Source organism: Chelonia mydas, chromosome 8, assembly GCF_015237465.2.
Source record: "Chelonia mydas isolate rCheMyd1 chromosome 8, rCheMyd1.pri.v2, whole genome shotgun sequence".
NCBI lineage: Eukaryota > Metazoa > Chordata > Testudines > Cheloniidae > Chelonia > Chelonia mydas.
In genome coordinates, this window is record NC_057854.1 from 89,318,005 (window position 1) to 89,339,100 (window position 21,096).

A 21,096-nucleotide genomic window follows, 5' to 3' on the forward strand; every position below is an offset into this window, starting at 1 on the left:
ATAGTAATTAATATGAAGAATCTTAAAATCAGATTAAATCCCACATTTTGCTTTGTTTACTAAAGTTAACAACGTCTCCTCTCCAGGAATACAGAGTTTAAACAATCTGATGTTTAATCAGACTAAACTGTTAGTACCTGAAATTACTAGAGCATTCCAATGTCCCATTAACATTATAACGAGAACAAGTTAAATCTAGTCCCTTGGGAGGGCTTTTGTATGCTCCGTTTTACCAATCATCCTGTAGTCTGGGTGATGTCATCATGTTACAGAAGCGGTGCTGGGCTGGAAGGTCGTTCCTTCTTGATAGTTGTCTTGTCGCTGCTGCTGTTTTCGTTAGAGATGAGCACTGAAACCGTAAGAAAGCATATCTGGAAGAGTGTAATAAGAGTAAGTGTGGGAAAGTATAAGTGTTTTGGAGTCTCTTAAGTCAGAGGAATTTATACTGTTCTCTTTCCACAGTCTCACTGAAGATGGAAGATACCTTTTCAGGGGCTTGTCTGGATTCAGATATCAGTCGCTCTCACCTTTCATTGGCTCAACACCTTCATGGGGTGGTTTTGGTAGCATCTTCCGCTCATGAATATGCAGCCTGCTAATGCCTCAGGGTTGTAATTCTTCAGTTGTGGGGTTATACTGCTCTTGTCTTTGTGGCAGGGAATTCTCAGAACATTTTAAAGATACAGTGGAACCCCGTTTATCTGATCTAATTGGGCCGGATCGGATAATCAAAAATTTGGATAATCTGGAGAATGGGCATAGAGCTTCAGCCCCTGGCTGCAGGGCTGTCAGCCCCCGTTCAGTTAATACGGAGAGCTGGATAATGGAGGCTCCGATAAATGGGGTTCTGCTGTAGTTTAAAAAAACAAAAAGTTTAAAGTTCATTTTTTGAGCTATCCCTTTAGTTGATTCAGGGTATAGTAGTAGTTAAAATTCTGTTTCAAATAAGTCAAAACACTTCTATTTTCTATGTCAAAGTCTTTCTGCTCTTAAAATAGTCTTTTTAAATTAAATGATTTTAAAGGGAGTCTTTAATATTAAATGGTGAAGAAAGAAGGTATTTTCTTTCATCTTACGAATCCTTGGAGAGGTGACTCTTGTCTTGCTGAGTTTGGTGAGGGGTGGCTTAAGCATTGCCAGATAACTAATTCCACAATTAATATAAATATTTCTATACTCAACTGGCTGTTTACATTAGTAACCAGTTATAGCATCAAATGACCTTGCTAGATTTGCGCCAAAAATATCTTACTATTTACTTAACAATGGTATCAGGCAGTTACTATATGAAGGCTTGCATTTAGATAAAAGTATTTGCAAATATGCATCTCAAAAGACTATATCTTAAGTATTTGCAGAACACCAAAGGTTTTCATCTTTAACTATCTGTAAAACATTTCCTAACCATAAATGGTCTCAGTGTTTAAAGAATGAAGACTTTAGAAATAAATCAGGTTCATCAAGGATATTTCTATTTGTGTGAGTTTAAAAACCAAAGATTTTTCTCTTTGCAAAGAGGAGGGGTAAAGAGGCCCAGTTTATTAGTTTATTGCTCTGATAACATATCCTAAGCATCACTCCTCTTTGGAATATTCTGAATAAGGAATAGACTTACATTCTTTTACACAACCAGATCACTTTCTAAAACACAAACATCAAGAATTTTTTATTTTTTTGAGATAAAGATCATGTCTATACCACACTGATGTTTTGGGTAAGTTGGAGATGGGGGCGGGGTCCTGTTCTTTGTGAAGACACAAGTGTTGGTTAATTGCCTTTAGGAACCATTTGGTCAAGCTTTATGACCTACCATTAGTAGTACATTTACAATTTGCAATTAAAGATGCCTACTAGATATTCTATGTAAAGCACAAATCACAATAACTAACACTTACCTACAGCTTTCAAAACATAGTATAAAAGAAAATAGTATAGAATGTTAAAACAAAGTAGAAGTTATAAAGCTGCATCCTAGAATCTTTGTAAACACACTTAGAGGTAATAAATATGGATTTAAGACTAAGGAGATGTCATCCTGTTCGATACTTGCTCCCTGTCACTAGTTGACAGAAAGCAGAGATTTTCTAGGAATTTTCTTAAATAGCTTGAACATTTCATTACAATAGCTCACAAGCTTATTTTTTGGTTGCTTAATGAATTCTCCAAGCATTGTCTTTATGACAACAAGTGTAAGTATCTCTTAAAATTCAGTGACGGTAAGGGTAAATTTGTAATAACCTAACTTTATAAAAATAATCTGTAATAATTTTATTAATAGTGATGCAAAAACGGTTATTGAGGTCTGCCGCCTCCTCACATCTGTAAAATGAAATGTAAAAAATTACTTATTAGTACCTGGGATAAGGGAGCAAGATTAGACCGTTAAAGTGAACACAGCTCTTAACTCATAGTTTTGGAGGTAAAAAAATCTACTGTCCCTACTCAGCAAATTAGTGATTGTAAACCAAAACCGCATTTTGTCATGTACAAATTTGTTTGTTCTGTGTTTTATTTTCCATCATTTCTAATTACCATGGTTTGTCCCATGTAATCAGTCTCCAATCAATTTCATTTACTGGTGGAATGATTCAGTCTCTGTGACTTCAGTGTCATTTTCATGGTATGGTATTTTGGCAGAATAGAAACTGGCCAGTGGCTTCACTGAATGGGCCAAGCAGGTGGAGGTGACCGCTTGCTGTGGAGAGCTACAGGGATTGTTCTCCATGTTCACCAAGGGTTGGACAAGAACTAGTGAGCTTAGTTTCCAGCAAAGGAGATTTAGGTGAGATATTAGGAAAAGCTTTCTAATTCTAAGGAAAGTTAAGTACTGGAACAAGTTACCTGAGGAGTCTGTGGAATCCCCATCACTGGTGATTTTTGAGAACAGGTTGGACAAACACTTGTCAGGGATAGCCTAGGTATACTTGGTCCTGTCTCAGTGTAGGGGGATGAATGAGAGAAAGGTTTCTCAGCCCGTGGGTTGGGACCCAAAATTGGGTCACCAGAATGTTTCAAATGGTCTTGTGGCAGCTCCTGTGGCTGGGGCTGGCTGGGCTCACCTCCCTGCTCCAGGCATTGCAATCTCTGGGGTCCCAGCGCCACTCAGGTTTGGCCCAGCCGTCGTGATGATGGGAGTCCGGGTAGGCCAAATTTGAGCGAGTGACACTGCAACCCCATGAGCCAGGCCACAACTCCACTCTCAAAATGGTTGTCGTAACTTATGTCGCTTGGGCGGGTGGGGGGAGCGACATAAGTTATGAGAACCATTTTGAGAGTAGAGCACTGAATTGGCCTTCATGGAGCAGCGCCCATTTACTCAAGCTGAGGATATGGCCTCTTATAGCCAGAGCGGTGTACATATTTGTGTCCTAACCAATGAGACTGCAGGTGCACAGAGAGGGAAATAAACAGGAGGGAGCCGCATTTTGGCTGGAAGAGCACTAAACTTGAGTAAAATACTATGTTTGCCATGTAGAGAAGGACAAAGTCAATAGGAAACAAAATTTTATTTTCAAGTTTTTAAGGGAATATAACAGTGAAGAATAATGGAGCTTTAAAGACAGAAGCTTGACTGTCTCTGTTGCAGTAGAGTTATAAACCTTTGAAATAGGGTTTTATAATGTAGGTGCTGACAGCCTTAACTCCAGTGGCCCAAATATACCAATGTAATGCATAATAGTTTATATAAACCCAATCAATCAAACTGGTATCTTAGTTAAGCAGGGAAGGGGTGTCAGTCTATGGACAGATTAAAAATATATGCAAAGTATTTAGTTACAAGTGATGTGCTTGATTCAGGAAGATAAAGACTTTATTGGCCTAGCCCTGGAAAAGAGCCAGCTCCAAGTGATTTCTTTTATTCTGCCTGCGTTGTAGGAGCTGCAGTTTATCTATATGTTGTACTTGATGTACAACCTCTTATCTAGGGGCCAGGTTATACCACCTTTACTCACACTAAATAGCACCTTAGTCCAGGAGTAGCATTTTATCCATATTAATTTCAGTGGGGCTACTTGCAGAGTAAGGTACTGCTTGCTGTGAGTAAGGATGGCAGAATCTGACCTTAGGGATCAAAATGGAATGAAGTCTGTCTTGAGCAACTTTCCCAGGGATCAGCAAAAATTGATATGCTTTAATTAGGGGTCAGGCAAAACCAAGCTGCAACACTGGAGGTCTCTTGAGACATGGGGTGAGCTGTTGTAGGCGGATCTCAGGGCAGGTTTCGCTGTACATATTTTGAGACATCAGTATTGAAACCTGTGCTATAAGGGACTGATCCAGTGCCCACTGAAGTGACTTCAGTGAGTACTGGGTCACATGCTGAATAACGCTGCCCTTCATGGGCTATCTCCATCTCCGCTGTAATGCCATTCATTTCATGGCCAAGGTTCACATCAGAAGGAACATTTTGCAACCTTCTGGCCAAGTGTAAATGACAAGAAAAGTTCTTGGCCCCATCACTGGAGGACCCTCAGACCATTGCAGCTACTTGGAACCAACAACAGGACCCCCAGATTCTGAGCTGGAATAACAAAGCACTGGCAGCCTGCCCCAGTGGAGGGAACTGATATCAACTCTGCCATTTCTTCTGGTTGGTTCCCCCCAGCATAATTTCAGTCTGGATTGAGTTGCAGACAGTTTGACCTCATCTAAGACCTCATCATCAGTCCCAGCAAAACAGTGTGGTAAATTGATTACCTTCGCCAAGTGGGTCTGATAGACCAGAGATGTAGAGTAAAGTGTCCACTGAATACTGGAAACGCATAGCACCTGTCAGTCTGCAACAGCCTCATGTACACATTGAGGAGGTGGGGATGACAAGGTATGTGAGAATCCTTGGGCCAGATGAGCAGTCACCAAACATGACTTTCTGAGTCCTTTCAGAAAAATGGAATGGAGCCACTCAAGTACAGTTTTGTTCATCCCTTCAAGACCACATGGTCAGTGGTATCAAAGGCAGTTGATAGGTCTCAAAGGAACAATGTGGACCGTTACTTAGTTATTCTCTATTGCTAGTTCTGCTGACCCCTGGCATAGAGACAGTGTCTCTATGCCCAAACTTGTACTGGCCTGGGTGAAATAAATCTGAGGAGTATAGGGACAGCCAGAGTTGTGTCCACACCACTGTCTCTAAAAAAGATAGAGGAAGGTTAGAGACCAGTAATGGAAATTTTGCCATTGACTTCAGTGGGGCCTGGATTTTTACCTCTAAGGTTGTTGTTGGCAAGATTATCAATATCCAGATGTGGCTTCTTGAGGAAAGGCCTACTAACCACTTCTTTAATAGAAGCTGGCATTGTGCCCACCTGAAGAGAACTGTTGACAGCTTTTATAATAATAACCTGTTATTTCGCCACTAGACTTTACCAGCCAGGAAGGAGGGGGATTGAACATGCAGATGTTTGTCCAAAGATCTGCTAGCACCTTTAGATCCTCAGTGAGAGGAACTGACCAAAACTTAAATAGAGAAGACATTGGCTGTCTTCCCACAAAAACCAAAGTTCTGACTGAATTAAAACAATCTTATCCATAAAGTACAATAACAATTTATTGTAGTCTTGGAGTGAATAATACTCAACTCTCTCTCCAGATGGAGACATTGAGAATTTATCAAACTGTCTAATGGCCTGAAACAGATTCACTGATTTGGACTTCATGGCTTCTTCCTTTTGCTTCCTGAGTGACTGCAGTGTAAGATTTCAAAACACTTGACTATGTGATGAGGTGTGGGATTTTTACCAGTGTTCTTGTCATTTATCCTCACTTCCGCTGTAGACCAAGATGATCTGTGGAGATGATGAGTCATAAACAAAGTATAATAACGTCCTGATAGGTCATCAGTAGTCATCTATTCGCTGCATCACAGTTTTCCTCAGGGTCCTCTGAAACTGAACCAGTTCTGTAGCTTCCAATACTGGACCAATAAAACAGTTTCTTCATCTCAGTGGAAGCAGTGCAGCCTAAAATGACAAGGTTTAGAGGTTTGGGTTGTATAAGTAACCAAAATTTGAGATGCTTATCCAGAGCTTATCTGAACTATCCAGACTCCTTGGCTCTGCAGATGTGGTCCAGAAATCTTAGGCGAACTAGTTCATCGGGTGTGTGTAGCTTCTGCTCTGGGTCAAACTGGAAATACCATGAGAACAGCCACTTGTGCATTGTTTCTGTTCCTGGCCTGCAGAGGTGTGTAACAGTGAAAAACAGAGCAAAGGAAAAGTTATGTGAACTTTAAAGAACTTCATAAAAGTGTCTGTCCTGGTTCAGTTAAACTTCTGGTGGGATTTGGGTTGGTGCTTATTTTGTATAGATGAGTTCGCTCATCCCTACTTCTCCCTCCTTTCTTCACCTTTTACCCCACAGATAGCTAAAGCTTAAAACAATGCACTTTCCGTTTATCTGCCAGTAGTCTAACATGAACTAGTTCCTCTTTATAACCATGAATTTATGTTTGGCCTGTTTACTCAGGTGCTAGACAGTATTTTTGGCTGCACAGATGGTGATTCTAATACTAGGCTTCTGGGTTTGACTTTTATGTTTATTTACATCTTCACGGTACAAGTCATCTGAAGAGACATAGTGGAAAAACTGTTAAGCCTAACCTTGTGCTTAGTCCGGAGACATGTGGAGCACCCACAGCTCCCACTGAGTGCAGTAGCATTGGCAGGTGTCCAGTAGGTCCTTTGGCACTTTTCAGGATGAAGTCCTTCAATCATGTGGGTAGTAGGTTTTTTTCTTCTATTAAATATAAGAAACCTACATTACTGGAGTACTGCAGTTGAGATTTTATATGCATAGAAGTCAGGAAATTCAAATTATGCATCTCCCCTGCAACCATAACTGAATCCTTACATAGATCACATATTCTGAGTTATTCTGTATGGTACTGAATTAATATATATTGTGCAGTGTGGCCGGTCTCCAGCCACAACTGTGCAGTGATGTGTTTTTTCCCCCCCTACTATTTCTGAGGGAGAGGAATTTAGAAAAATGGGGAGGAAATGAGAAAGGGGGGCTGCTCTGTCAAGCTGTGCACACGTGTAACTTAGTGGTGGAACTTTTGGTTCAAATGTTAGGTGCTCTGGGACAGTGCTCCTTAGGGTATATGAAGATTGAAACTGCCGGTGTGGGGGTGGAGGGCAGAAGGAAGGATAGCACATTTTAAACCCAAAATGTTTGTGTGTGTGTGAAATATATATATATATAAATGATCATTCAAACAACCTTAACTTTACCCCTGTTATGCTACCCCTGAGAACACCCAAAAACTCTAACAACCTTTGTCCTTCCTTCATGTAGGTTCATTTTAGTAATGCCCAGGGGAATCAGGATTGTACATGAATAGGGTTCTGGACTGAGAATCAGGAAACCTCAGTTCTGTTCCCAGCGGTGCCACTGGCTCATTCTGTGACCTTGGCCCAGTTATTTAACCTTTCTGTGTCACGAATTCCCAGTTTGTAAAATGGAGAGAATAATACTTATTCACCCTTCATGAAGTGCTTTGAGGTCTATGGATGCACAGCATTATATACATATCAAGTTAGTTAGTTAGTTAACAGCTCTGCCCTTCTGTACAGCTATATACAGTCCATGGAAGAATTCCTAATTATCCAAATAGCATACTACATACAGCTATGCCACTTGTTGCCACTTGCACAAGTGTAAAACAGAGCTAGTATGTCTACAAGTATATACCTCCTAATCTGGTATGATGAAATTATGATTTAGTATTAGGGTGATGTTTGTAGGGAGCCACTTAAAATCAGTTCTCTATGGTTCACATTTTCAAAATCCACCTGCAAGCTGTATAATTGCAGTGTCGTTTTCTAAAAAGTAAGGTTAGAGAGGGAAATAGACGGTTAATGGTGTTAAGGAGGAAAGTTAAGGTTGTTTGGGTGACTGTCATGGTGAATTTCTTTACTTCTAAAATACTCTGTGTTTTGTTTATATTGTGGAGACTTAACTGGAATTTCCAGACTTTCTAAAGTTTCTGGACCTCAGCCTCAGCTCGTGTGAGCTGGCATAGCTCAATTCACTTCAGTAGAGATACACCAATTTACATTTGCTGAAGATTTAGCCATGTGAATTTTGAGAAAATTAGTGGTCTTTAAGGGTTTTTTGGCTGCAGTAAGAGAGATTCTTTTAACAGTAACTCTAGGTTAACAAAGTCTTTTACCTGCAAAGTTTCTTGTTGTTAAGAGAGAGGATTAAGAAGTGGAGTCTCTAGGTGGGGATAGGAAAACTTTGAGAAACTAACTTCCAGGATGCAAATTAAATGTCTGTTCCATTGTCTCAGAACAGTGGGTGGAATTTTACATGTAAGTTTTCTCCAGTGGAAAATGTGGCCTGAATGAAAAGTGTGTCTGGCCTGAATGACAAGCGGAAGTAGCAGTGAAAAATTCTTGAATACTGATTTGTTTTTTATATGACTCATATTAGGATATTCAGTCTAGTCAAAGAGCTTTCTCAGATGTGCCAAATAATTCTTGAGACACTGTCACTTATTTTTTTAACTCTTTTTGGAAAACTTATTTTTAATATTTCATTTTCATAGTAGGGGTGTGTGTGTGTGTGTACACAAAATACAGTACTGTAATTTCATGATCTCAGACTAGGAGGTTCATACATACACTGGCATATGTGTATCCAGTTTACACAGTTTGTATTCTGTCCTTCACCATCTGACAAAGTGACATTTTTGTACCATTCTGGGAAAAATCTTTTATAGTAAAATCTTGTGCCACCTCCATGGCCATGCCCAGGTCATAATCATGTGGAATTGCTGCATAAAAATCTGTATAAGACCATTCTTTGGGGACTGCCTACATTGTTAAATTAGTACAAAAACTATCTCTGTTTAGAAACTGATATTTTAAAAGAAGAACAATATGCTACTGTGGACACAGTTACAGCGGTATTAAGGTGCTTACACCAGTATTGCTTATTCATGTAAATTTACATAAATAAGACCTTGTCTACACACAAATCATATCACTTTAATTAAAGTGGTGTGGTGCAACCTTCCTTGGGTGGACCTACTTATATTTGTATAAAGGTGCTTATACTGATATAGCTTATTCCTGTACAGGAAGGGGAATAAGGGACATTTATACGGGTAGAACTGCACCAACACTAGGGCTTGTACAGGTTTAACTATGTTGGTATCAGTAGTGTAGTTGATTTTACCCACTTTTCGTCTGGGGAATATGGAATTTAGTTTAGGAATTTACTGACTTTTCATCTGGGGAATATGGAGTTCAGCTAAGATTAATTTACCCATTTCTTTTTTTTACCACTGCATCATTGATTGCTATAAAATTGCCCCTGAACCAACATAATTAAATCAATACAAAAGTTGTGTGTAGCCCATGCGTTAGAAGCATGCTGGCTATGGGTAAGTGGCAGAGGGTATAACATTTTTTATTAAAGCTAATGTTAAAAAATTGGATAATACACAGGTTAAGAAAAGAGTGTTTGTACATCTGGGTATAATGCTTAGATTATCCACAAATACAAAGGTTCCTTTTAAAGTCATAAGATACATGTAATGCATAATCAGCAATCACCCAAATTTAGGTGAATACATTTAAGAATACAGTTTAGATATTAGCATACAAGTATTTGGGTAAATCACTCATGAAAAGTTATTCAGAGACTTGGCTGTGGAAAGCAAATATAGCAATGAGTGAAGATTGTCTCTCGGTAATTGAGAATTTAGGGTTGGTTGTACATTTAGATAATACAATCCAGGAGGAAAGTATTTCAGTTACTTTCCTGTCTGCACTTCTAATTGGCACTCCAGCTCATCCCTCCTGGTATTGCCGATGTCCGGTGATGCATTCTTTATATATGTCCCTCGACCACCTGATGATGTCCAGCATCATGAGTTGCCACATCAGCCGAGCGTAGTCTTGACCGATTCCGCATTCTTTCAACACTCACTAGTTACTGGGGTCCCATGCGCCCAAGGCTCCAACGAACAGCCCGTGTGTCTGAACCTGGTAACCCTAGCCCTCTTCGGCCAGAGGGGTGTATTTCTCCACCTTTCGAGCTCGTGCATCATGGAAGGCCGGGGTCCTGTTCTCGAAGGGCACTGTATCTACACTGCAATGTAAGCCCAGGTTTAGTGGGACTCAATTCAGCAGAGCCTGAGTTTGAGAACCCAGGGCTTGAGTATCTACATTGATTGCCAACTCTAGGTTAAGAATTTTTTTAACCCGGGCCTCCAACAGTATGCAGACGCGAGTCCAATCAACTGTATCCCAGACTTCCGAGTGCCCTCCAAAAATGTGGCCATTCTATCCCTTTCTTCATGGGGCAGTGCAGGAAAACTGTCCACCCTACACGTTACAGGAAGTTTGAATAGTCTCCCAGCACATCCTGACGTGCTGTCATTTTGGTCTGTGTGCTCCCAGCAACCGGAGCCAGCAATATGCAGGAGTCAGCATTTGAAGAACTTCTCTCGCTTGAGCTTTCGCTTCTGTGTCAGGAAATGGGCAGAGCTTCCACAAGGTGCTGGTGGATATTCTGGCAGTGTTTCCTGACCCACTGAAGGCACGTGACAAAGCTAATAGCAAAGCAGGTGGAGGAGGAGGAGAGATGGCAGACTCAAATTGGCTGATGCTCCTCAGGGCACTTGGTATATCTGCTAATGCCCCCTATGTCGACCAGTGCTTAGGTAGACCATAAGCATGGACTGGGGGACAACATCCTTTTGCAGACCTGGGATGGCCAGGAGTGGATCCAGTGCTTTTGCATGAAGAAAACTACATTTCTGGAACTCTGTGAGCAGCTTGCCCCAACCCTCCAGCATAAAGACATGTGTATGAGGGCAGCCATGCCGCTCTAGAAACGAGTTGCTATAGCTGTCTGGAAGCTGGCTACCCCAGATTGCTACAGGTCTGTTGCCAACCAGTTTGGTGTTGGAAGATCAGCTATGGGTAAAGTGGTGGCAGAGCCAGTGCACTCAGCCAGAAAGTTTACCTACCACAGCTGGAGCTGGATGCACCTGGGCAACAGAAGTCAGAGATGCTTTGTGCTGCCCCATTAGGGACTTGCATGGGCCAGTGGAAGAGGGGGGAATAGTAGCTTTTATGCATGTGCCTGTGGGGGACAGGGGCTGATTGCTTGAGAGGGGTTTCAATGCCTGGGGGGTTGATTGCCATGCAATATACTTATGAATGACCTGACCATTTATCAAACGGGGGGTAGAGGAAGGTTGATTCACAGTGTGAATTGATGTAAGGAAGTGATTGATGTATTGATTGATGTAACTAATTGTATTGAGAAACAGTGTTTGTATACAAACTCCCAATTTTCCCTGATGGTGTGTTCATCTTTATTATCTGAAATACACGTTGTAAGAGGTGATGCAGTGATAGCAATACACTTTATAAACTATTATTAGAAAAGTACAATATTTACCCCCCGCCGGGCAGACCAGCTGCCATTTCCACACCAAAACACCAGTAACAACACAACCTCAAAAAAAGTGCATGAACAAATGCAAACAGTAAAACCGTGTATAAGACAGAGCCGCTACTGTTTCGTGTCCCTGGCCCCCCATTCTCCTTTCCATTCCTTCCATGTTTGCTGTCCGCTTGGTACCAGGGGAGGAGGGTGGAAGCAGTCACAGGGGATGGGGTCAGTATGGAAGACTGCATGGGACACAGTTGCCCTGCCCAGCTGCTCCTAAGGTCTGACTGCATGGGCCACCCAGGCATGGAGTTGTCCAAGGTTTTCCTGGACTACATCCCAGGATACCATGCAGGGGACTCAGGCTGTGGTGTAGGTGCAACAGGAACCAAAGCTCTTGTGACTGTTAGTTGTAGCAGCTGCTCCAAAGTTCTTTCTGCTGAGCTCAGGCATCCTCCCTTAGTTGCCATTCCTGTTCCAGGAACTGTGAAGGAAGTGCCTGCTCCCGCGCTGAAACCCTGTCCTCAAGCTGCGCAACCAGCCTGAGTCTTTCCTCTCTCCTCTCGCCCATGCCTTTCCTCTCACCGTCAGTCCCTCTGTCTTTGGTACTGGGGCTGCTTGTTGGCCCTGTCCAGAACTTCAACCACAAGTTCACCACGGAAATGCTTCCTCTTGGAACGGTCCGTGAAGGTGTGTTGGCCCAGGCTTCTGCTGCAATGTGGGGGAGCTGTGAAGGTGCTGCAGGCTGTAGAGGTCACAGGGCCTTGGAATAGGACAAGACACACAGAGTTAGTGTCAGTGCAGAAAAAATCCTTGTGGAATATCAAGGACATGAAATGTTACTGTTGACAACTGAACTTCAATATATTGTGAGAGGGCTGCTTCAGACCACAGAAGCTCCCTGGACACAGCTGGGTTCATCACAGCGAAAGAAGTGCAGAGACAATGGTAAGTAAAAAATCACAGCTGCTTTTTTATTTTCCTAAAAATTGCAAAACAGATTTATAAATGGAACACATTTCCATTGTCCCCAGCTCCACAGTTCACTGTTTTCAGGCAGCACGTTACACCTACCACGCTGAGTGGTTACAGAGTAGCGTCCTTACAGGCATGGCAATGTAAGGCTATTATTTTTGACAAACAGGAAAGATCTGTGCCTTTCGAGTAAAAAATCACTTTTCAAGGCGTTTTTTACTGTTTGCATTTCCTAGTTACCATTTTGAATTCCACATGGTGGAAGTGGGTGGGTAGGCTGGGGGGACGCCAAGGCGCTGGCATACAATCCATCATCAGCAGATATATGTTGCTAGCCGGGGCTTGTAATAACTTTTGCATTGGTTCATAGAATGGAAATTCCTCCCGTTTCTGTATTAATAAACATACCAGGCTCTGGGGCAGCTTCTGTCCCTTCTGTTTCTGATGCCAGTTCCATAGCTGGCTGTTCCTCGGGGGGGGAGGGAGAGAACGTCAAAAAGTGGCTCAGAGTAAAGCCCCACGATATGCTGCACCTGCTCCTGTGGAAAAGCTTCCTCAGGGACTGGTGTCAGCAGCAGAGTCACTTCACTAGCTTCATTCGGCACCTGCTGCTGGCTTCCATCAGTTCCCATGCTGGATTCTGGGGCCAGCAGGTCACCAACTTTGCTAACCAGGTCATCATGCAGCGCCATTGGCTTTGTGCTCAGCGCACTACCCAGCACCTGGTCAGACTCCTCATAAAATGGGCAGGATGTCTGTGAGTTGCCCGAGGTGCAGTTCTGGTCCCCGGTTTTCTGGTCCTTGGTCCTGAGCTGCTTAATTTGCTCCCTGCACTGGTTACCAGTCCAGTAAATTCCCAACACTGCCAGCTTCTTTGCTATTGGCTGGTATGTGTGGTCATTCCTGGTACTCTTACTGCCGTCCACTGTTTTGCTGGCCTCGCACCTGAGATTAACCACAATCTGGCTGTGCACCCGCGACAATGAAGCAGGGTGCTTTGCGGAGGACTGCTTCTGGTCAGTCTCCATTGCAAACACAACAGGTTCTCCAAAGGTGTGTGTGCAGCTCAGCAGTTAGAAAAAAAAATATGGAAGGGTTAAATGCTGACTCGCTGAGCTGCTGCACTACAGTAAGGGGGCTTGCTTCCATTTCCCTGAAGTCACTTGGTGATTCTTAGGATAGAGAGGACAGAGGAAGTTGGCCCATGGGATTGTGGGATACTTTTGGTGGACTCCCAGGACCTGAGTCTGGAGGAGGGAGTCTACACTGCAAAGCAATAGTGGTTGAGCCCTGGGTCCCAGTTTGACTTGAGCTCAAACCCTCCATCCTCCTGGGGTTCTAGGACCCTGTGTCTGAGCCTGAGTCCAAGACGGAAGAGAGGTTTGGGCTCAAGCCTGAGTCTGAGCCTGGGCTTACATTGCAGTGTAGACATACTCCGTGGGTGTTGACAGTAGGTCCAGCTTGTGCCCCCCAAAAACCCTTAGCCAGGTGGCGTTTGCATACGCATTAAAAAAACTGGTTGGTGTGCACTGCTGGAAGACACTCAGATACTATGACGATAAGCGTAGTCCAGAATAGATCAACAGAGGCAGGTAGCTTTCATTTTGGAGACTTTTCCGTTTGAGAATCTGTGAGGAGTCATTCTTTTTCATACAGAGTACGTTCCCTATCCAGGTTATAACCATTTTCAGGTCAGGCATGTGTTTGGGCCTACACTATCTGATGGTTGTGTAGGGGATATGGAACGCTGTTAATTTTGGAGATCACGTGCTGTCAAGGGATAGCCACGTGTCGGAATCTGCCATTCATGTTGCTGTGGTTGGTGCAAATCCTACAGATCTTACACAAGTAAAACTCCTTTGGGGAGCTGGGGAAAAGACTACAGGATTTAATGCATAGCAAATGAATCTAATTTACTCTTCAGTATAAGTCCGTGGGACTCTTTTTGAGGGGGAAGAGTAGATTATGTTTTGCATTCCCGAGAGAAGACATTTACATGGAGACAGTGTTAGCTTTCATAGGGGTGTTCCCTTCACTGTTTATACTGATTTAGCAACTGTATCTGCATTCCCCGGGGTAAATGAGTTCTGTGTGTCTCTTGAGTCAAAGAGTGACCTTTGGTGGTAGTTCAGATTTGTGGGTAATCAAAGAGAAAGTGACAGATCACCAGTAATAAAATGAGAGATTTACTTTTGAGTTAAACTAATGAATTTCCAGCTCTTATGGAAAATGTGGTAGAAGCAATGTCAGTGATACTATAATGATTAGCATAATATACATACCAGGAGAGATAGCTGGATAAAACATAGGGTGTGAAAATTAGCTTCATACTGTATGTTGGTTAAGACTAACTGCAGTCTGGCAATAGGCCAAGCTGCTGTTTTAGTTGGGAGGTCAGTCTGGTTTTAAAAGTGCAGTAGAAAATAAGACTTGCTTTTGATTGTTCTCATTAAAAACTCTCCCACGGCTTAACTTCTCTTAGGTTCCACTTACGGAAGCTGTGGATCCAGTGGATTTGGAAGAATATCTTATTACACATCCGCTTGCAATGGATTCCGGGCCTTTGAGGGACTTGCTTGAATTTCCTCCAGATGATATTGAAGTTGTGTACAGTCCTCGAGAATGTAGGACTCTTGTGTCAGCTGTACCTGAAGAGAGGTAAGGTGCAGAAAACTGCAGGCCTGACCTGCAAACACATGTATCTTTTCCCATGGAAGTGGACCCCATTGAGTTCAAAGGAGCTGCTTGGGGTATAAGTGTTTGCGAGGTGGGGGCCAAATTTTTCTTTTATAATAACTTCTTCCATGTGCATGAAAAAGATCGTACTTTAATATACTGTGAAGTGAAAAGTCGATATGTCATTAGAAAAATTAAGTTTTTGTGATTTGAAGAGATTGTCTTATTCTTTTACAGTGAAATGGACCCTCATGTGAGGGATTGTGTAAGAAGTTACACAGAAGATTGGGCAATTGTGAACAGAAAGTAAGTTACAATGTGATATTTATCATTTTGATTTAAGGTCCTGATCTTTCAAGGTGGATTCTGGTATGAGCAAACTGAATAATAACTGCAGACCTACATTTTCAGAAGTGACTAGGATATTGGGTGCCTCTCCATATTTGGCTTCCTAAACCAAGTGAAGTGGATGCTCAACACATTCTGAAAATCAGGCCCTTCTAAGGTATCTGATGTTCCATGCCCAGAATCTGAAGCACCAGAAATCCCTTTTGTCATCAGTGATAACTTCCTTTAGGTATTGGGCGGTAGGAAAAAATTAGGGAATATAAACATGCAGGTCAAATCTCTCTCTCTCTCACTCTCCCGGCATCAGTTTCTTACAAAAAGAAAATAGGTTTGGGAAGGTTTAGTGTACACTTTTGGTGGGTGAGCATCTCTGTAGTAAAGGTGTCTAAAGTAATAATCGTGTTCTCAAAGAGGTTCTGCAGTTGTACATTACTTTAAAAATGCTTAGTAATATTTAAACTCTACCAACATTTACATAATGCTTTGACTTAACTGTTTAGAGCCTGAACATAAATTGATTAATTTATGCAAATCAGTAGGAAAATGTCTGGGTAGCTTTTCTTTTAAAAGTGTGTCTTGAATGACTTAAGTTCTGGCAACTATAAAAGAATCGCGGCCAAGGAGCAAGTGATCCGTGTGATGCTACATCACCTAAAAATGACACTACGATAGCTGCTGCCATGTCCTTGTGGCAGCTGCTACAGTTCACTGGATTTAATATTGTCCCAAGCACCACGGTAGGGAATGCTGAAGACTTGCTTTTCAGAGATAGCATAGCCTAATAAAAACAAGGTCTGTAATTTAAAAAAAAAAAAAGGGGGGGGGGGGGCTTTATTTACTCACTGTGTTTGTAAGCAAATAGTCTAGTTTCCGCTATATACTGGGGCAGCATAGCCCACATAGCCAGCAGACACGCATCACTAAATTTAACAAAGGTTTTCACTGTTTCCAAAAGTGCATGTCTAAATGTTGCCCTCCCCTATGTGGGTGCACCAGAGAGGGACAGAGTGCAAGGAGTACTACCCCACTCATACAGGAAGCAATCAAGTCTGACTCCCAGCACTGGGTATTCAGAACAGACATAGCCACTGGAGGTTAACAGCACAAAATTAGGTGTGTCTGATTGGGTGAGGACAAGGCCTGGCTCTCACTCCCACCTTGTGGACCCAGGTGGCTGCCCTGAGGAAAGCGTTCCCTGTACAGATTAGCATGCTGAGTGCCCAAGAGACATTGTGTCTTTCAAAGGCATAATGTCTCCAACCTCTGCCATGGAAGTGGTGGGCCTCCTCCCACTCCTCGGCACAACTCGGTCTTGCTAGAGGCATCGCTAAGCCCTTTGAGACCAGAAGTAGCACAGACAAAATTACCCTCCCAGATTGTGGTCCAGCTGATGCATACTAGCCACCAACTGCTGGAGGTAACATCCCCCCTCTCCCTCTCCCTCCCCCCTCTGCAGAGGGTATGCTCTATCGCCACAGCAACGTGGTGGTGGGGGCTTGGAAGGCCTGATCCTACAAGTGTGGAGCAGCTCCTGGAAGTGCTGAGTGCACCCAGTTCCCCTTACCTACAGTTGAGGGTGCTCTGCACCTCCAGGGACTGGTAGGAATCTTGCAGATTGAACCCTCAGTGCAGTTCCAACAGTGCAGATGAAACACTGGTGGGAGACAGCGGGTGTCTTGCCTGAATAAGGGCTGCAGGGTTGTGTGTGAAGCAGGAGAAGAGTCGTACTGCCTAGTTGGGAGGGACCAAGTTTAAATCTCAAAGTATGGTCGCTTGCTCTGTGGGTTGTCAGGGTTGTGACTGCTGCAGGGGTAGCTTGCTGTACATGAAGAGGGGCAGTAACAGACTTGCTCATAAGCAGTCCCTTCAGGTCAGTGGTTAGGGTGGCATTGACTAGCTTTGATTGGAGCTAAATCCAGCCCTTCTTGTCTAGATTAGAAGGATGCTATAAAAAGGGGCTTCTGACATGTCTCCCTTCTGATCCTGCAGAACCTAATGGGGGAGAAATCCCTTATTCCAATATCTTTCTTTGCAGTTCTCTGTGCCCTGAGCATTTAGTGGGCCCTTGGTTCTCTTGAGTGAGTGCTCTAATTGTAAACACATTTTCTCTAATTATCTGAAAAAATAATAGGGTTTCCTAATGCTGACCTTTGCAGTAATTTGCTACCCTCCACTGGAGGCAGCTATCCTAGAAAGCATTGAATGAAGCTAAGATTAAAACAAATTTTACTTTTATCAGCTAAGCCGTGATTGAAATGTAATACTTTTGAGTCTTTGCTTTGCACATTCAGATAATCCGGGTAAAACATTGTGTAGCTAACTGATAAATTGTAATAGTACCAGGGCCTGTATTATTCAAATTTCATTGGAATTTGAGGTCCCTCAGCATATTACTCCGCACTTCATAGGATCAGACCTGAAGTTGGCCCTTAGATTTCAAGACATCCAAGTTTTCCCTAGCCTGGTTATCTGTGTCCCTGATAGAACCCCAAAGGCTGTTCATCCCCATGCTTTTAGCCAGTTTAACCCACTCTACGTTTAGGTCCAGCTTTAAAATCACTATATTTTCCACCCAGGTTACTTGGGCCTACATAGGATTTCCTTTCAAAGCTAGTCAGTATTGTTTTGTATCTTAAAGGAGTCATATTGCTGTGGAGTGACAGGAATCATTCCCAGTCCAGTGGAGCAAGAAGTGACCGAGAACGGGAAATAAACCTGAGTCTTCCACACAGCAGCACACATCATTACAAGCTTACTGTTAAGCATGACAACAAATATTTCTGGGAGTGATTTATAATTTAAAATGGTGCTGAGATACTACTGTATATGCTCAAGTATGCTTGTTTGGAGATGGGGGTGAGAAGGATAAAAATTACTTGAAATATTCTGTTTTGAATAGATATCACAAACTGGGAACTGGATTTAATCCCAACACATTAGACAAACAGAAAGAGAGGCAAAAAGGGCTCCCCAAACAGATCTTTGAGTCGGATGAAGCTCCAGATGGCAACAGTTACCAAGATGAACAAGTAATGTGCCTTAAAACCCTGCCATGTAAAAGCTACATGATATCCATGTTTTAAAAATATGACTCCTTCCCTATTGCATTATTAATTACATTTAATTTGTTAAGTCTCAGGATGACCTTAAAAGACGTTCAATGTCAATAGATGATACTCCACGGGGCAGCTGGGCATGCAGTATTTTTGATCTGAAGAACTCCCTTCCTGATGCTCTCCTTCCAAACCTACTTGACCGAACCCCAAATGAGGAAATCGACCATCAAAATGATGATCAGAGGAAGTCAAACAGACACAAGGAGCTGTTTGCATTGCATCCAGCACCAGATGAGGTATTTTGAGTGAACGTGGAGTGAACTAGTCTAGAAAGAAAACATAGGGAGTAAGGGGAATGTGGGACAAAGTCAAATTACCATGGATTTAAAGTACTAAGGAAATAAGATCATCTCAATTTAATTTCCATAAAACTGTATTCCAATTTGCCTGTAGTAGCGTATGTTTTGAGCATGTGGACTAGCCAAGGATATTACTTTCCAAAGACCTTTTTTCTTTATAGATCTCCAGTCCCCTATTATGTAGATCTTATTTATAGTCACAGTGAATGCAACATGCAGTTAAATCTTGAGGATTAAATTGTTACTTATGTTTTAGAAGAAGAAAAATCTGAACCTAGATTAGCATTTTAATGATACTATTGGAGTGTAGCAATGACCCATGTGTAAATGACTGCTTCTGTGACAAATTCCAGGAGGAGCCTATTGAACGGCTTTGTGTCCCAGAAGTACCCAAAGAACATTTTGGTCAGAGACTTCTTGTGAAGTGTTTGTCTCTTAAGTAAGTATTATTTTAATATAGGGTCAAATTCAGCTGTTATACCAATGTTTAATGGGAGTAACTCCGTTGATTACCCCTTACTTAAAGGGACACAGTTAAGATTGTTCTGAGGCTTAAAAAGGCATGTATTATATTGTCATTAGTTGTGCAATATTATGGAACTCACATCAGCCAATTTTATGTGTCAAACCTTTGTGGTAAGTGTGTGGAATTGGAAAACACTCATGTTTCCCTGGCTCACTGTACATCCATTGTAGACAAATCTGTGGATGTGCCCTATCACCTATCATGAGCCCATACACGCTCAATTTGTTACATTGGGCCTTGGAGTAAGTCAGGCATTTTGTTTTTTGCCCTGTAGCAAAGGGTTTTGTTGTTGTAGTTGTTTTTTAAATCACAATGAAAACCTTGCTGCAGATTTTTAAGATAAGGCTTTACAGTGTGAGACAACTGGCAGGGTTATGTGAAGGTTCAGGCTCAACAACCTTGACTGTATCCTTTTAAAAGCTAAGTCTTTGTACACTTAGCAAGCTTTAACTGGAGGAACAGAAACCTGTTAAACAAGTTTAATGAAGTGGAGCTCCTGAATATAGGGTTACCTGCTGCTGGATCATTGCCTATAACTCTTCCCTATTAACACAAGGTAAAATTTTACTGTTATTCCCTTAGAGAAATAAAGTACAAAACTGATTTTCCACACTGCTGTATTCATCTTCTGTGTCCTCAGTTAGATCAAGCCTTCTTGTTAGAGAGCTCAAGTTAGACTACATTGCCCCTCATCACTGAGACACATGTGGGACTTACCTCCTGCAGGTAAAACACTTCAGGGCCTGATGTAGCCTTAGAGATGAGCTGATATTTCAGCCTTTTATTTTACTGCGTGATGTCACGAGCTAGAACAACGTAATATGCAGTAGCAGAGGAGCTGCCTCTCCAAAAATAGCTGTACTTAATGGAAGTAAGTTAAATTTTAGAAATTAATGAGTTCTGCTATTTGAGGTTATCCTTTGTGTGTTGTAAATTTATAGCAAATCTATCAAAAACATATTTGCCCCTAATACAAAGATTGTTTGTACTTTGTGCTACTGTTTGTTATTTTTATGGCACCCAAAACTGTGCTAGATGCTTCATGGTAGAGAGAGAGATGCATGGGCCTTGCCCCAATGAGCTTACTGTCTAAAGCTACAGGTGATTTAATGAATGGTGGCAAACCAACAGCAGGGAGGGGGGGATGAGGAAGGACAAGGGTAACAGCAATTAAAAAAACAAACCTCAAGCAGGACTGTAACCTGGGACCATTGTCAGGCTGAGCCAGACAGACCTTATTGCAAATGTAGGGAAAATTACCTTTCCTATGTTCTGCTCCAAGACATTCCACTCCTCATTGTTAGGAGCAGTGCAGAACTGTCAAGTTCAGATGCTCATGTTATGTATGATTCTTACAGAGAAACGATGCTGCATGCGGAGGTTTAGGGGCTCCTTCCTGCAAGGTGCTGTGTGCCTCCCATGAGCTGCTGAACGTGCTCCATCCCTATTTGCCTCATTCTGTTGATATAGCTCTCAGTACTGTGGTATGTGAATGCCTCCGAATCTTTTAACATATTTAGCATCACACCCCATTTTACAGAGAAGGAACTGAGGCACAGAGAGGCTAACTGACTTGCCCAACTTGTCACAGGAAGTCTGTGACAGAGCAGGGAATTGAACCCAGTTTTTCTCAATCCCAGGTTAGTGCCCTAACCAGTTGGCCATCATTCCTTTCACAAGGAGCTGAGGCGACTCAGGTCTCCCGAGAGATGCTCAGCACTCTGTAGGACTAGCCCGTAAGAGC

The 21,096-nt window shown here is 42.3% G+C and overlaps 1 protein-coding gene across 6 annotated transcripts in view; it reads left to right on the top strand.

Annotated features, from left to right (window-relative positions):
* The window catches only part of DOCK7 (dedicator of cytokinesis 7), a 141,538-nt gene that overhangs the window by 17,106 nt on the left and 103,336 nt on the right, over nucleotides 1–21,096 (top strand). For all 6 annotated transcript variants that reach the window (XM_037906835.2, XM_037906836.2, XM_037906837.2 and 3 more), the window contains exons 3-7: nucleotides 14,870–15,045; nucleotides 15,301–15,369; nucleotides 18,311–18,440; nucleotides 18,551–18,763; nucleotides 19,180–19,265. In XM_037906835.2, coding sequence (XP_037762763.1) covers nucleotides 14,870–15,045; nucleotides 15,301–15,369; nucleotides 18,311–18,440; nucleotides 18,551–18,763; nucleotides 19,180–19,265 — 674 coding nt within the window. The remainder of the gene's footprint in view (nucleotides 1–14,869; nucleotides 15,046–15,300; nucleotides 15,370–18,310; nucleotides 18,441–18,550; nucleotides 18,764–19,179; nucleotides 19,266–21,096) is intronic.